The sequence below is a fragment of the Stylophora pistillata genome, chromosome 5, assembly GCF_964205215.1.
Source record: "Stylophora pistillata chromosome 5, jaStyPist1.2, whole genome shotgun sequence".
NCBI classification, from domain to species: domain Eukaryota; kingdom Metazoa; phylum Cnidaria; class Anthozoa; order Scleractinia; family Pocilloporidae; genus Stylophora; species Stylophora pistillata.
Window position 1 is genome coordinate 39,561,507 of NC_142523.1, and position 16,806 is coordinate 39,578,312.

General features: G+C 37.1%; 2 protein-coding genes and 1 long non-coding RNA gene across 11 annotated transcripts in view; 2 read left to right on the top strand and 1 right to left on the bottom strand.

The window, feature by feature from the left end:
* The window catches only part of LOC111335976 (uncharacterized), a 36,199-nt gene that overhangs the window by 18,300 nt on the left and 1,093 nt on the right, over nt 1-16,806 (bottom strand). For 4 of the 7 annotated variants that reach the window (XR_016000985.1, XR_016000988.1, XR_016000983.1 and 1 more), the window contains exons 2-3: nt 15,904-15,977; nt 10,118-10,222 (exon numbers count right to left, since the gene is read on the bottom strand). This is a non-coding gene — a long non-coding RNA (uncharacterized LOC111335976). The remainder of the gene's footprint in view (nt 1-10,117; nt 10,223-15,903; nt 15,978-16,806) is intronic. The other 3 variants (XR_016000987.1, XR_016000986.1, XR_002695398.2) reach the window with 1 other exon arrangement.
* The window catches only part of LOC111335972 (uncharacterized), a 30,527-nt gene that overhangs the window by 10,001 nt on the left and 3,720 nt on the right, over nt 1-16,806 (top strand). The window contains exon 1 of one of the 3 annotated variants that reach the window (XM_022941985.2): nt 10,615-10,806. The exons of the other annotated variants lie outside the window; for them this stretch is intronic. The gene's annotated coding sequence lies outside the window, so the exon portion shown is untranslated. Of the gene's footprint in view, nt 1-10,614; nt 10,807-16,806 lie in introns of those variants that run through there. 3 annotated transcript variants of the gene reach the window in all.
* LOC111335973 (uncharacterized) lies at nt 1,354-6,671 on the top strand. Its single transcript, XM_022941986.2, has 3 exons — nt 1,354-3,372; nt 5,406-5,561; nt 5,994-6,671. Exons 2-3 carry the CDS (start codon nt 5,451-5,453, stop codon nt 6,321-6,323), a joined length of 441 nt encoding a protein of 146 aa, XP_022797721.1. The 5' UTR covers nt 1,354-3,372; nt 5,406-5,450; the 3' UTR covers nt 6,324-6,671.

Below are 16,806 nucleotides of genomic sequence, written 5' to 3' on the forward strand. Positions count from 1 at the left end.
GACAGTAATCATTTGTATAGTTCCCGCTAAAAAAATTTGCAAGTGTTTCACCAGGTTTATCCTCCCCTCCACTAAGCATCTTTGATCTCACGTAGATGAGTTTTTAAAACTGAGGCTTGACAAAATTGAGATTTCTCCGACTTCATACGACTGTGTTATAAGTGGAAAAAAAAAAGACACAAATGGTTCACAAGTAACATGAGTATCAAACTACCAAAACTATTGAGATAAGGAGATTGAGAAAGATTGTTAAGTTAACAGCCTGATAGACAAAGTCAAGAGGGTAGATGTCAAAAATGTTCGTGAGAGTGGGAAAAAAATCTTGGTTCCTTGAAAGAATTCAAACCTCATTTTTTCGTCTTTCGAAATAGGATCCTCTACCTGTAGGCCGTAAGGCCGTAAACTGCTTTGCTCAAATGTGACAAGCGTTCTGCGTATCCTTAAAACCTTAGATTATGGATAGGTTTAAGTGGGTGGTACACTTTTCAAAATTTACTTGAAAATTTCCAAAATCCGGTAGTTAACTTTACTTTGGATGTGATGGTTGTCTTCCTTCCGATGCGCTATGCACTATGCACTATGCACTATGCACTATGCACTAGGCACTATGCATGATAAAAAATGGCATATCATGAATAAAAGTGATCAGTAGCCATCCTTCTAAGTTTAGAAGGTTTTCGTACTTTAATGCAGTTCTCATCGATGATCACAACTTTGAAACGTGAATGTGGAGTAAAATTGATGATGTCATTTTTCGGTAGAATTGCTGTAAAAAGGCATTATGAGCACGCAACGATGTTAGCAATGATAACCATAAACATTCGCTTTCTTATCCCATCCTCCCGGGCGGATTTCCCGGACCAAATCCTCTCTAACACTCTAGAAGTTCCGATCTTTCGTGACATTCTGTGGATTAACGATATGCATTTCGACATCCCCGTCGAGTTTTTCCGTGCGGCTTCCCACCAGTTACCCAGTATGGCTGTTCTCGTGACTTCCAAAGAAGATCACCCACAAGTTCGCCTTCGCTTTGGTGGCAGTGCCGGCGTATCTTTGAGTTTCGCTTTCGCATGACAGCCGATTTTCTGTATATCTTAATCAGTCTTTACTTTCGTTACTTCCATGATTTATTGAGCAAGGCGCGCGCTAATCTTCTAGAGTTTCCACTAGCAAGACTCTTACACGTGCGTCTTCGTGCAAACGTAGACACGTCATTTAAATATGTTGAACAGTTTAGAATTGTGTGTTACGAAATCTGAGGAACTATTCAAAATTGCAACGAATTTGCAGTAAGTTAATAAATTTTCAAGCGCAGTGTCACGTTTAATTTAGATTGTTTGGATCAATTTACGTAAGTGTATGAAAAGTGTATAAAAAGATATTCTTTGAAAAATGCTGTAATGTGAAATTTAGGTAGATAACAAAACAAACAAACAAATAAAGTCAATACAATAAAGTACGAAATAACCCAGTCCGATACGAAACAAAACAAACCCACAACGAAACCACTCGGTTTACAAAAACCGAGGGTAAGTCAGTGTGAATGCGAACAATAATCTCTACGCCTTGGTTAAGAACAAAAGTGCGTTTTGAGAGAGTGTTTGAAATATGCAAGTCACGATAGAGATAAAGAAAAACAGTGTGGTCATATTTTGTAGAAACGGGAACGGAACAGCTTAAATGAAAAAAGGATTATCCAACAGAAATTCTCAAGAATCCGATCCTCTCCAAGCCAAAAAAAAAATCCCAGGCAAACACGCATACAACCAAACGAAAAATAGACAAAAGGAAAAAAAGAGAACCTCAATTACACATCGTTTCACTACTATAACACGAGCTTATGATAACACGACCTCATGATTCCTCTTTGTAATTTACATGTAAATGGCTTTTTAATTAAGAAAAAAAAAAAGGAAAAATCTTTAAAAGAAGAAGTCTATTTTGGCCAGAATCTGATCAACTCATGCCAACAGAAAGTGAAGTCGAGGCACACCGTGTTTAGCCTGAATTTTGGCGACACATGTTAACAGCTTCTTTTTTTTTTTTTCACAGAGTAGGACCTTCTGCTGGTATTTAAGCATCAAATAGTTATCATACACGAACACTTCGTGAGCACGTAGGACGTTCTCAGGGCAGCTAAAGTTAATTTGTCTTCATTTTCTTAATTTTTCAAAATTGTCACGTACTAAGAAATAATTATCGTCCAACTATTTCCGAGATAACTCAACTCACTACCTTCGTGAGGATGCAATGAAGCGGATATCACGTTCGAGAATCAACCCTGTACCATATCTCCTAGTTCATGTTTTAACACCAGACCCGATTACACACATAGTTAAGTTTCAAAGACTGTTTATGGTGTGTGGGCAGATGTTTACGGTGATCCTAGAAAATGAGAGCAACGGCAAAAACTAAGAAATAAGTATCAGTTAGACCTAGACGAATGTTTGAAGCGTTCTGCATATTTAAGGGATTGGTTTCGACTTAGAAAACAAAGCTTTTTTCAATAAATCTGGATTTTGATCATGATACTTGTAGCTAATTAAAGGGGCAGATTTTTTTGGAAAATTTATGAAATTATATCCACATTTTGCGGTCACATAGATGACATTTTAGGAAATGGAAACTGAATGAGACCAGGGAAAAAATCTCAAAAATTAACTGATAATCTTTGAGAGCAATGATCAGCGAAGAAAGTCCGGTGTACCACCACGAGATCATCAATCATGGAACAGATCAAAACTTCCTCAAACTAATTGGCTTTTACGGGTACAAGCAAAATACGACAAATTGACGGTGATCTTCAGACGCCTTGTCTTCAACACAAATAGTTTTCCATATTTGGAGAAGAGGAGAGAGAGAGCTAAATTTAACCAAAGATAAATAAACAAGAATGTGTTCCTCGTGCCCAACGTACACAAGATTTGCAAAAATACCCCTTCTAATCGTGGTCGACAGGAAATCCCATACTAAGTGTAAATAAATTAGAAGACACCCATCAGTCATCATGAAGTTATCGCAAATCACCATCGGTATGTTAACTTGTAGCTCTATAGACTCAACAATTTACAGTGAAGGCAATGTCAAGTACATTACAACTAAAGCTTTTCAGAAGATATCACTGGACAACGTTAAAACAACATTTCAAGATATCCTGATCAGTGTCACTTCCAGGATTACGTCACAATAAGTGATTTCACAATGCGTGCTTCCGAGACGTAGCGCGAGTGCTGGCTATAAAAACGGGTCGAAGGCGTGTATACGGTTAGTGCGTTGACCAGCGATAACAGAGAAGAAGGCAAGAGACGAGCAACCAGCTATCAGAGAACATCGATAGGATCTCTCAAGTGAAGCAAGCTACAACCCTAAGTGGTAGGTTTCCACTTTTTTTTTCTAAGTAAATGTGTTCATCACCATGGAATTCATCAGCCCAATTCTAGTAAATTGTGCAACAGTGCAGCACATTTAAGATTTCTCCTTTATTTCGAAAGATTTAAGCACGCTTTCAATGGTATCAGGGTATCGGAAGAAGTGAGTTAGATTTACCTATTCATATTAAGTGGAATGATTTCTTGTTACGTATTGCAGCTTGCTCGTCTCAGAGCTCGGCAGCCACCGCGCTGAGGTAACCAAAAATGATTTCAGCCTTTCTGGGATCTAACAATTAGTAGTATGGTTTGAGATTCGTAGATCAGGTTTTCATTCTTCTAAGAGGATGTGACTCTGTTAGGATCAGAGCTTGACGGCTTTGCTGAAGCAAACGATTATGATTGTTACTTTTCCTGTCAAGCTTTAATTTTCCACCACAAAGAAAGAGTGGACCGTTTTTACAAACACGTGAAGCTACGTAACAACTGCATTTGAGAAAAGGAGTCCCCGAAACCTTTTCGTATCGGAAACCGAGGTTTACGTTAATAATTATTTTTTTCGAAAGCTTATGCATTCCTTCGCACTAATTCTGCGACTTTTTCTTCATTTTATTGCATTTTTATTTTTTAAATTCAGTCTCGTACAACGTATGTAGGAAAAAAACAAAAACGCTTCTATCCTGGAACTTGGCGTATTTCCGTTCCTACTGAATCTTAAATTTACCACCCACACAAAATTTCCACTAGCTAGAACTTACAAGTTCTCTAGTCAAAAGGAAAATCTGAGAAAAAAAGTAGAGTTATGTCGCACGATACAAGAGAGTGAAACAAGATAGATCAAGTTACTTCTGCTTATGCATTGGCCGTGGTATGTAGGTAAAAGGACATAGTGTGATTTATTCATAAAGGAAATAGTTCCAGTCAACCTTAAATATAACCTTTCTTCCCGTTGGAGCTGGAAAGTAAGGAGCAATCGTCATTTTAACGGAAATCACGATTCAGGAAATCGTTGCCGATCTCTTTTTTTAGTATAGTCTTCCTGCGTAATTCTGTTCTTCATTTATCTCGCATTCTCAAATGTTAGATATTATGGGGTTGTATAAAGGTCCGCTGGTGACGTATAGGCTTGCTTTGCTTAGTGACTGTATCTTTCGTAACAAGGGAAAACATGCCCCTTTTAAATTCTTTTTTATTCATTTATTATATCGTTTTTCTGGTTTTGTTTTTTATTTTTATTATTATTATTATTATTATTATTATTATTATTATTATTCCGACCCACCTAAAGCGGAAACACTGAATTTCTGCTTTGTGGTTCGTTTGCGGTCGGCCTTCTCATTCATTTCTCACCAACTCCTCCAAGTTGGAAGTTGCCGAAGAATAATAATAAATAATAAATAATAATGTGTTTTCAGTCATAAAAGTTACCCTCAACGAGGGGGGCTTTGGGATTGTCGGTTTTGCGGTTTTGATTGTTTTTTGGATCGGTTTTTTCGGCAAAAAAGGATCGGGTTTTCGGTTTTGATGTTCAGAGCGGTTAGCGGATTTTACGTGTTTTTGCCTTCGGTTTTCACGAAAACTCTGATGCGGTTTTCGGTTTTTCCTTTTTGACCCCTTGAAAGGTGAAAATGTAGCGGTTTTGTCGGGTTTGCATGCGATTTTCAGTTTTGCTGCCCTTTTTTCGTCGGTTTTCGGGTTTTGGAGGTTTTTTTCTCCGGTTTTGCGGTCTCCCAGAGGCCCCAATGCCCCTCCTTGACGAAATGTCCGTAAAAAAAAAACAAAATAAAACAAACAAACCAACGAAAAAAAAAAAAAAAAACAGACAAAATCAAATTAAATCAAAGCGATTCCTCTTGTTCATGATTACAAAAAGAAAAGAGAACAGTTTCTCTGGTATAGTGACAGTCAATTGGCAGATGCAGTTGAATTATTTGAACCAGTTTTGACTTCTTCCAGGTCAATAGTTGCATTAAGGGTAAATCCTACGTTAGTGCAATGTTAATTCTGAATAGAGTCTTCTTTTTCCCGATACTACAGCTTTTGGTGCAACCTTGATTACGGTGAACAAACCATAATTACGAGATGAAACTCCTAACCTATATTGCCTTTTGTGGATTGTTGATGACTCTGGCGATGTTCGTGGATGCAATGCCTAGCCTCCAAATGGCTGGACTGCCGAGCAAAGTGAAAAGGGTGAGCAAACTTTCCCAGGCGTTCTAAGGAGCCGATAGAGCAAGATAGTATGCAAGTTTTAATGGGCTTCTCAGTGCAAAGAAAAATACGTAACAATGAAAACAACCTTTAATTTCTCTCTCATCATCCACTCAAGTGGAGTTTTAGCTCAGCATTCTGTCGTTAATATTGTTGTTATTCGCAACCTTAAGTGATGCATGTGACGCGTCCAGTTCTATATCTTCATATCACTAGAAAGCAAGTTTAACTCGTTTATCCAAAAGACATTATCTTTGACGAAAAAAATCCCTTTCGTCTATCAGGAAAAAACGGAGGTCCCTCCGACAAGTAGGGCAACATATAACTAGAAACTTCATATGACTTGAAAGCAAGTTTAAACTGTTTATCAAAAAGACATCACCTTTGACAGAAAAAATCCTTTTCCAATATCAGGAAAAAACGGAGGTCCTTCCCACAAGTACGACAACGAGTGAAGAAGATCATTTTGGAGAAGGATGGGGCTTAACAAGCTCGTTTGGCGTGGAAGAAGATGACTCTGGTGAAATTAGCCAGGGACCAAAATCTTCGAGCCCTATCTTAACTAGGCCTACAGATGCACCCAGGTCTGGTGGAAAACAAGGTGCTCACACTTTCAGCGCTTTGAATGACACTGATCATCAGCAGGAAAAGAAAGGAAGGAAGAGAGCGCGAAGGCGCTGTTCGCCTGGTCACTTTGGTTGCCGTCGGCCGACCAAAGCACCACCCAAAAGAGTTCGTCACTGATTTTGTCTCAAATTTCATAGACATTTGCATGATATTTAAACATGTATAGATGTAGTTGTTAACAAGTGACCATAAAAATAATTTATCCTCTGAATGAGAGGAAAGGATACTGTTGAATTATTTTCTAATCATAAACTTGAGCACTGAAATTTAGTGGCCAAAAATGTGCTGTGTACTTTTCACTCGCGAACTGCTGGCAGAGGGAAGTAATAAAGGAAGCTTTGATGTGATCAAAGTGTATTTAACTGTATAGTTTTTCGCTTAGTAAATAATGCAAATTAAATTTGTTGTACAGTTTACAAGAGCATGGAAAAATAGAGAAATAATAAATGTTTCACTACAAATTTACTCATTCATCTGTGGTAAATTCGATTGGATGACTTTAAATGAAATATTTAAAGCTAAAAAAACGAGAATTGAAATGCATATTTTTTAACCCCTTTTTGGACGGCGTGGCGGGTTAATTTGGGTCTATCGATGGGTCGAATAGATATTATTAAAAACTGGATCATTGGATAATGCAATTCAAGACTTTTTATTGGCCTAGCCATTATGGTATATGAGCCAATATAGCATAATCTACAAATATGGTACGCGTACGCGTCAGCTTAAAATCAAAAGGGAGCTAAAAAATCCGGTTTCTTCTCACAAAATAATAATTTCTTGGGGGCGTTTTTAATAAAACAATTATTCCACTCGTGCTTGTTGGATATGAGATGATTATAGCCAACTCGGCGCTACGCGCCTCATTGGCTATCTATTATCTCATATCCATCGCGCGCTCGTGGAGTAATTGTTAATTAGCCATACTCAGAAGGTAACAAAATGTTTCCAGAAACTTAAAAATGCTTGGTGATTTTTGTTTTTATTCTTTCGTTAACAGTATCCCTTTCCTCTTTGCTCTTTGTTTGGAGAGTGAAAAACAAGCAATAAATGGGAAAACTCTGACCATAACTTTTTGACACACTACAATCAGAAGGAAAATTATGACAATGACAAACTAGTTTAACCATTACTTAGTCTGGCAGTCCGTTAGATGCTACCCAACCGTCTCAACTCTGATTACTTGGGGGTAAAATTTTTCGGTTCTACTTTGTTACCACAGGATGTTCTTTTACACCCCAACTACGCAAAAGAGAAATCAGATGGAGAAGAAAAAAACCAGTCACTTAAGCGCCCATTAAAGATTAGTGAAGTCGTCCAAATGTTGATGATGCATGGAATAGCTGGCAAGCGAGTTTTGGCATAGAACGGACCTCAGTCGTAACTTAATTTCTAACTCAATTGGAAGGAAGATAATCTGTTTAACACAATCTCCTATTTACTTAAAACGATAACGGAACTATCTAGAGATATATTGCTGTCTTGGCGCCACCTTGACAAACATTTAAAATACCTGTCTTCAAAACGACCGCGTTTTCTAACTTTGAACGACGGATAAATGGATTTCAAGAATGGACGCATGAGATCGTCGCCTATCTAAGAGGGTATTAATTCTCTTCATTCTTGGCTTATCGCCTCATTCCATGCTGGAAACATATTTTTTTCAGTGTACGTACGTAGGATTAACAATTAAACTATGGCTACCAATGTTTACTTTCAGTGAAAAGAAGTTGCATAGTGAGCTACCATGAAGATTTGCCGTTCCAAAACAAACGTGCAACCCTTGCAATGAACTTCGCAAGGCACTGATGAACGACCAACAACAAAGCTCATCAACAATATATTCCAACAAACTTTGTTTTCAAGGCATTTGTGCTAAAGACAAGCTTACGCTTCATACAGTAAATGGCTTGAATCCAGGGTAACATGTGAAAGTGTGGCGCGATCGTCCGAGTGAGTGTAGTCCTGAGAAGGACTGTTGTAAGTGGTGGTGACTGACGTTTCTACAACCTATGCGGAAGTCATCATCAGATTTTTAAAAGCTTTCGGTCAATTGAAATCCTATCAAAAAACTTGTGATCGAATATTATCATAAAAAAGGCCCCAAAAAGGGTCTTTAAGTGTGTTAAAACAGGAAAATTTTAAAATCATATTCATTCTATATTGGACCTTTAAGAGCACATTTTCATGTCCCAAAGTCATGATTGATGTCAAGTATGCGACAAGTTCTATTTTTACCCATTTTGAAAGATAACTGATCATTGTACTGGCGCGTTTTATTGTTATGGCGCGTCGCTATACTTAATTCCACACTATTAATTAAAGAATTGGCGAAGTGCGGCGATATCTCTGAAAGGCTTTCTGTTTGTAATTACCTTGGGAAATATTTTTGTGATAGCCCTATAAACTCATTTAGGTTAAATTCTGTTGTTTGCGTGCGTTCCTTGGTTCTCAAGCACAGTTTTGCAATTCTTTTATCGGCGTTCCATTCCAGCCATCAGTGGGTGACGCCCAACCTCGTTTAGGAAATATTTGTGTAAAAGCATGTATTAATGGGGCCTTCTACCGAACATGCATCGTAGAATCGTGTTGAACTTGTAAAGGTCATCCAGGTACTAGATAACATACATCGCAGGTAGAAGAAAACACTCAAAAACATGAGAAAATACAACATTGAGAAAATGTATAATGACGTGGGTTTTATAATTATTGAGCGGTCTCCATGCTCAGGTAAAATACGTAGAAACAACCTCTTTCTGCAACGTAGTCATTCAAGTAATGTTTTCAATAGCTGGCTCTTGTTGAAAGGGGATTATCTGAATGAGCTGAGCACTTGATTTACCGGTACCGGGATAATAAGATAGATAGCTAAGATGCTTCGCACAGGAAATGGGTGCTAAATACTTTTATATGGATAATGAATCAGAAAAATAACTGGAACATTTTGGTCGCGTGTCAGGGTCGGAAATCATTCCATGATCAGCATACAGTATCATATGACAGAGTCTGCAATATGTTTTAAATCATGTAATTCATTGGTAAACGAAAAAAAAACACATTGTTTACCTTAGTGGTTGAGCTATTTTTATAAGCTTAGTTATCGCTTTCCTTTCAAGCACTTGGTATCTTCAACAATATTAGGTGAAAAAGAAGATTAAAACAGTTTGGCTTGTTGAATAGTTGAATTTTTAGAGATTATTGTTATGTGAATAGCTGCTAGGTTAAATCTATTGGGAAAAAGCGAGGAATATTTAGAATCCCTCAGATAAAGACAAATTTTAATTAAGGGAAATAGAAACAAAATACAATCGTAATCATCATTATTAGTGCCAGTTGATGCCAGTTAGTCAAAAAATCAATGAATAACCGCCATCTCTAAACTAGTTTTGTGTTTCCTGATGGTCTCGTGATTAACCTTTATGTAACTTTGTGGTTCAACAATAAACGTGTGGTATGCGATACTTGACCTTTTCTCTATATCCACTTAAACGTTAATTCATGAGGCACGCAAGGAAGATTCGCATGTTACCTAAAGCCTGCCCCGAGCAGGATAAATTCCGTGGTTCACTTCATCAAAATAAGGGCAACTCAATGAAACCTTTTTTAAAAAAGAACAACATTCCTAATTTCCATTTTGGTTGCACGCCCTAACAGATGACAGATGAGTTTAATGCTAAACATAACTTCATCTTAGAGAAACACTTAAACGTCTAGCAACTGGACCCAATTGCAAGGGACATACCTTCCTCCGCGATCTTTCATCTTAATTGCTTACATTACGAAGTAAACTTAGAAAAAACTTCGTTTCTATTGCAGTAGACGACATTGCGATGTATATATACGTATATCTATGTACGCATCTTTTGTTTCTCGTAACACTAATACTAATTAGAAAGTAATTTCTGTAATACCTTCTAAACAAAATGTTTCATTTGTTGTTGTTCTCTTCGCTTAGGATGCCACTCCTGTGATGTTATGTAAGTAATGCGAACAAGGCACACCCACTTGTAGACGCACTTAAGAAACAAAAAGAAAAAAACAGGCTAATTTGGACTGAAGGATCTAAAAATAGACCCCTGCCTCTTCTTCGAGGTTAAATGGCACTGCCGAGAAGCAATTCCACTATATTTTGAGGAAGTCGATCTTCAAAGCAGTTCCATAGATTTCAGAAGTAAAGTCTCAATAAGAAAAAAGTACTGCAAAACAATCATTGTGGAAAAATAGTTGAGGAACTTGTGCACATGTGCACGTAGGGTTAGGTAACGAGAAACTTCTTAAAGTGAAATGCCGTTGGAGGATAATACAATTATTTTCTGTTCACAAATCTCGTCGGTAAGATTGTCGAACCCAGTGGAACATCCGAGTTATTGACCAGTAAATCTTTAATTACGTGAATAGGAAGCGGCTGGAATCACAACAATTTTATCTGTTTAGCTATCATGGAATGACATCACTCTTCAATAGAATACCGGAAATTGATAGCTGTGAAAACACGGGAGAAGCATTTAAATGCGTCTATCTGAACATCTCCAGTGTATCTGCACCAATGCTGTCATTGGGATAACTCACGGAAAACGGTTGTAAAGGAATTTCTTAAACGGTGAGTCATCGTCATTAATTTTTATAGTAAATAATTGAATATTTTAACGTATACATCGCAAGGCTCTCTGCTATTAACGTCCTTATGCCTTAGGTCAAGCCATGGGGGCTGACGGGGAAAGAATGTAACAGAGAAAAAAGGGAGATAGGGCCAGCCTAAGAGGATAAACCATGTTATTAAGACGAGTTACAAATCGAATTCAAACTAGCTCGAACGTTAACGTTGTAATCAGTATACTTGTATACATGTGGCTGATCAGCTCTCTCTCTCAGAGAACCGTGCAAAGTCATTCTTTTCTGTCGAAATTTCTCAGGGCGTTCGCGTAAGGTTCATGACACAAAGCAAAGCCATGCATAACAATAACATAAGCTGTTGTTAACAAGAAGATAAAATCTGCGGAAAGTTACAATTCTTGTGTTGCTCGGAAAAAAATTTCGTGGCCACATAAATTCGAAAACGCGCAGAGGAAATGCGTTGTTTGTAATGTTGATGAAATTATTGTTCAAATACAACTTGTTATCTCAAGGACTACTTTCTGGCGTCTGCATACTTTTTTTTTCTCGTGCTAATTACTAAATCACTGATTGTTTTGTTATCAAACTTTAGAATGGATAAGTTACTTCAAAGTTATCCAAACTAATTCTCAAGAGACGCTTTAATGTGATTAACAATCCACTCAACGTTTGCAAGGATCTGTTTCTAAGTATGGTTTTGAGTTAACTCGAAGGAATTAATTAAGCAATTCGGTGCCTATTGGACATTTTCTTAACACTGGAATTTCCTGAGGGGACAGATATCCCTTAATGAAACTAAACAATTCGCGCGCAGTCATATCTCCTGGAGGAGACATGAGTGCTTTGTTATCAAACTTTAGAATGGATAAGTTACTTCAAAGTTATCCAAATTAGTTCTCAAGAGGCGCCTTAACGTGATTAATAATCCACTCAACGTTTGTGAGTATCTGTTTCTAAGTATGGTTTTGAATTAACTCGAAGGAATTGATGAAGCAATTCGGTGCCTATTGGACATTTTCTTACCACTGGAATTGCTGGAGGAGACAGATTTCTCTTAACGAAACTAAACAATTCGCGCGCATTCATTTCTCCTGGAAGTTACTGATTCCTCTTGCAATCTATGCTTAATTTCGTATCTCCAAATGTCACCATTTTTCATAAACAAAGCATGTTTCTAACAAGACGAACTTTACGTTAAATTGTAAACATTTAAAAAGGTAATCAGGGATATTTAACCTGCACCAGCTGAAGACAATTTGAGTATTTTGCATTCCTTGGTATCTCTTTTTCGAACTGAGTACTATTAAACCTTGGATCTTTCAAAAGTCTTAACGAAAGTATTGTCCAGCTGGGTAATCCCGCCAGCAAATCAAAGCAAACACGCATTGGATATACACAAACCAGTCTAAATTGACTCTAGCCGAGGCGAATATTCACGAAGATTGTTTCACAATACCTTATAATCGTTACAAAATTTCACAAATCAACAAAAACTTGTTTGACTCTGACGAATTAGCTCTTAGCATTAGCCCTACCAGTAGTGGTGATTTGTATGAATATTGAGATTTACAAGTGCTCAAAACACTGGTCTCAAACAAGTGCTCAAACACTGGTCTCAAACGATGTGGTTTCAAGGAAAGATACTCTCTAGGTTATTTTACTTTATAAGGTATCCCCACTTGCGCTTCAGTGCGAACACAACTCTACGATTCTAATCATTAAATTTCTAGCGTCTCAAAGTTCCGTTTTCAATAGCTAACAATTATTAACCGTAGTGGAGGTAAATATTCATCGCTTTCACTGAAAGTGAAGAACATATCGTGTGGGATAGACTAATGATGCCGAATAACGATCGGACCAAAAAAATTGACCTTGTTACCGTCAATGTTATAAAATTTCGTGCATTGCAAAGCATGCACGCGAGAAGGTGCTACCCGTGTAGCAGTAAGCGATTTCTAATCCTAGAAAGTTCCATCACGTTCTATGGCGGACAAATAAAACTTTTGAAGGCACTCGTTTTAGCGTCTTAGGAGTTATTTCTTCAACTTCTGAGTAGAATTCATCTGACCACCAATGATTTACCGTTCAGTTTATTTGTTGCCTCTAAATGCTTCGATTTTAAATTGTAGGGCTAGTTTACTCAACTTTTTGTGAGCAGGAACCAAGATTCCGAACTGTTACTTAGAGCGTCAATTCGAACTTTGCAATTGGGTCATAGTGGAGATGAACAAATGAGGGAGTCTTTCGGTTGTAGCTGTTCTCCTTTGCTGCTCTACTCCAAAGTCAAATATGATTTTGGACGCCGCAATTTAGTGAGGCCTACACTGCTTTTATAGTCCGCCTTGTCCTCCAAGGCAATTTCATACAGAAAATCAGGAACTAGTATTACTTTAATTATCATTGTCATCATTATTTGGAGAGGGATCTAAGTTATGAGTTGCTGAGGTTACATGATGTGACATTGAATTGTAAAATTCAAGTTTCCTGGATTAAATTTATGCGATGCAATGTTCAACACTTCATTTCAATCTTTTCCTCTGGAATTCTAATGAGCTAAGTATAACTGATATTCAGAAAATCATTCCGCGATTTTTGCCAAAGCCTTTGACCTTGTGAATCATAATATTCTCGACTAAATTATTTAAGTATGGAGTCCGCGGGCGTCTTCTGGAATAGTGTAAAGACTATCTCACTGATCGTAAGCAGAGAGTTGTTGTAAAAGGGGAATTATCTGACTGGCTGACAATTACCTCTGGAGTACCTCAAGGTTCCTTGTTGGGACCTTTATTCTTTATTATTTATATCAATGATGTACCAGGGGTTATAAGTAAAGATAGCTCAATCGCCTTATATGCAGATGATAGTAAACTATATAGGATTATTAATTCTTCAGATGACATGAAGTCCTTTCAGAGTGACTTGAATAAGATAGCTGATTGGTATAGGGATAACAAAATGAAAATACACACAAAGAAATGTAAGATCATGAGAATTACTATGAAAAAGAGTCCTTTAGTTGGGGACTATTACCTAAACGGTCAGAGCTTAGAAAGTGTACATATACATAGGGATTTAGGTCTTCTCGGTATGTGCTAAGGCTAATAAGATTCTTGGTCTGGTGAAAAGAATATGTAGAGATTTGAAAGATATCACTACATTGAATACATTATACTGCAGTCTTGTCAGACCCCTGCTCGAGTATTCATGTGAAACCTGGAATCCTCATACACAACGCAATATCAATAAATTAGAGGCAATTCAGAGGAGGGCAACTAAGTTTATTCTTAAATCTGATGAGGATTATGATGTTAGATTAAAGAAATTAAAATTACATAGTTTATTTCATAGAAGATACATAAGGGATGTTGTTTTTTTATTCAATTTAATGAATGGGCATTATGATAGGGATATTTCTGATAAGTTTCTTTTCTGTAAAGATCGTAGTGTAGATTATAACTCAAGGAAGAATGATTCTCTTGACCAAGTCTGCATCTACAGTCGAACAAATATTTTTTAATATAGCTTTTTTATCCGTGTTGTGAATGAATGGAACAGTCTTCAAAATAATATAAAGGATTCTGCTAGTATTTCTAGTCTTAAACATAAAGCTACTTCATTCCTTGGCAATTCTTAGAATTTTTAGATTTGATTCAATTTAATACTTAGATATCAAACTCTAAACTATGATAACTGTTTTTTTAATATTGTATCTTACTGGGGAGCATCCCTCGTATGGTGTCTAGGACGCTTTTGGATGCTGCCTCTCCATCATCATCATTTATTTATTCTGTTTATGTTTAATTTAATTTAATTTAATCTATATTTGGAGAAACTGTAATAAATTAAAGTCTAGAGTCGGAAACATGAAATTAATATCATCTACCTGTGCACTGCGAGACCATTACTGTTTCAAATGAGGCGTTATGATGTACCACTGAGAAAGGATGATTTTGTCAATGAAATAAAACATACTACCATGTTGACTCTGAGAACAACTTGTAGTAGCTGGTCGAATCACAGGCAGCCCAAGCTCACTACTAGAAAAGCGGACGTGATTCTTACAGTGTTGCGCAACGTCTTAAATTTAGCGCTATTTTGGTGTTTAACTCGCCGAAAAACGCTTCAAAATGGCCTGAGACGCTGGTAATCAACAAAGAAAACAACAAGGCAATAAGGTAAGTCCATTTTATTTCAAAACAAGACATTTTTTCTCCCTTTTAAGGCAAACCGATAATATCCCATACAAACCTTTATAAATAGAAAACGTTGCAACACTGTCAGAGTCACGTCCGCTTTTCTAGTAGTGACCTTGGGTTACCTGTGGTCGAATGGGACGTGCTGATTCGTAATTAAAGCCGATTCGGACGTGATCGCTACCGGAAATCACGTCCGTTTAGTCAATTTCTGATTTGACTTCGATTATTCCTGGAGTTCTGGCATATAATATAAAATTCCGCTCAAATTGTCGAAACAGAAATCAGTACTACCGAAAATGGTTTTTCAAAAGGACATTCCTTTCCCAGACGATCGCCATGAACGAGCGACTTCTTATAAGTCTTCCGAATATCACTTTCATCTTTTAACGAAATATAAATCTCATAGTTACAGCCAACAAAAAAAAAAAAAAGAAAAAACCAACAAATGTCTGGTTAAAGCAGGCTATCGTCAAGAATAGCGAAGAATCGAAAGGGAAATAATAAAGTAACTAGCTTTTAAGGAAAATTTTGGCGAAAAATGCTCTATTTGAAGATTCTGTAAATTTCACCTTTAAAATTTGGCGCATGTTAAGTTTGATGAAACTAAAGTTAGGAACGAGGAACACACTCGTATGTTTTCTTTTTCCAAGGTAGGAACTGTCCCTCAAATTTACGCTAATTCACGTGCACACATCTGATTCCCTTGAGACCTTCATTCAGAAAACAACAAGTATAAAGAAAATATATCTTCTGGAAACGAGACCGTTGAACAAGAAACAAATGTACCGCGGTAATCCGCATAAGATTTAAAATGGAGGATGGCAAGTAAATATTCACTGATGCAATCTCTACTTACATTTTTTATCATAACTTAGTACAATTCTTACCTTCGCCTTTGTGTGGAGCTAGCACGAGCCATCATATTCTGTTTCTATGTCTAGCAGTGCCACGAACGGTAAGCCTGAATGAAGAAATTCATTAATCTGTATCTCCCAGGTTGATACTATCACAAAACGTTTTCCATTTATTTTGGTATTAAGTCATATTTACAACCATGTTTACGTGGCATAATCACTTTCAAATTTATTTTGAAATGCCCAGTTTGTGATATTATTGATAACGCCAGATGAAAAAGCAAACTTGAAATATTGAAAGGAAATTTCACTAAGGTCAAGTTGTATAATCATTAATAGTTAGAGTATTGACATGTTTGCAGTGCAGTTGAATGTAGTTCTTAATTACTTGTTCCAATGTTTAGTCGCCTAGAATTAATTGCGAGACACTCACGTCACACAAGGCCGATTTCTATCGCACCTGCTATATATTTCAGAGCAAAATACAACTTTGATGTCAAAGTTCTAGCGTAAAACCCTTCGATAAAAACTTCGTTTATCTTCCATGTTTTTCGCTTCCACTACTAAGATCGAAGGGCGCGTTCAAAAGTAGTGCTCAGATCTTTCTCCGTTTGGTCATCCGCCATTTTGAATTCTTGGGCGGATTACCGCTGTTCGCACTTTCACCGTTATCTGTTCTTAGACGACGTTTTTCTTGGTCTTAGCACATCCCGTTTCAGAAGCACGGGAGATTTCTTCGCACATGAATTCAGCAACCATCAAACAAACTGACGTTAAGTGGCTTTTCTTTCGAAATCGCACTAAGATCGTTTTGGTGTATTATGCATAAACAATTTTTCCTTTCTATATTAATGCCATCATTCAATGTACCGTTACCAGCTACCATCAATAGTAATACTCTTTATTATCGTTGTCATCTTTATTCGGAAACGGATT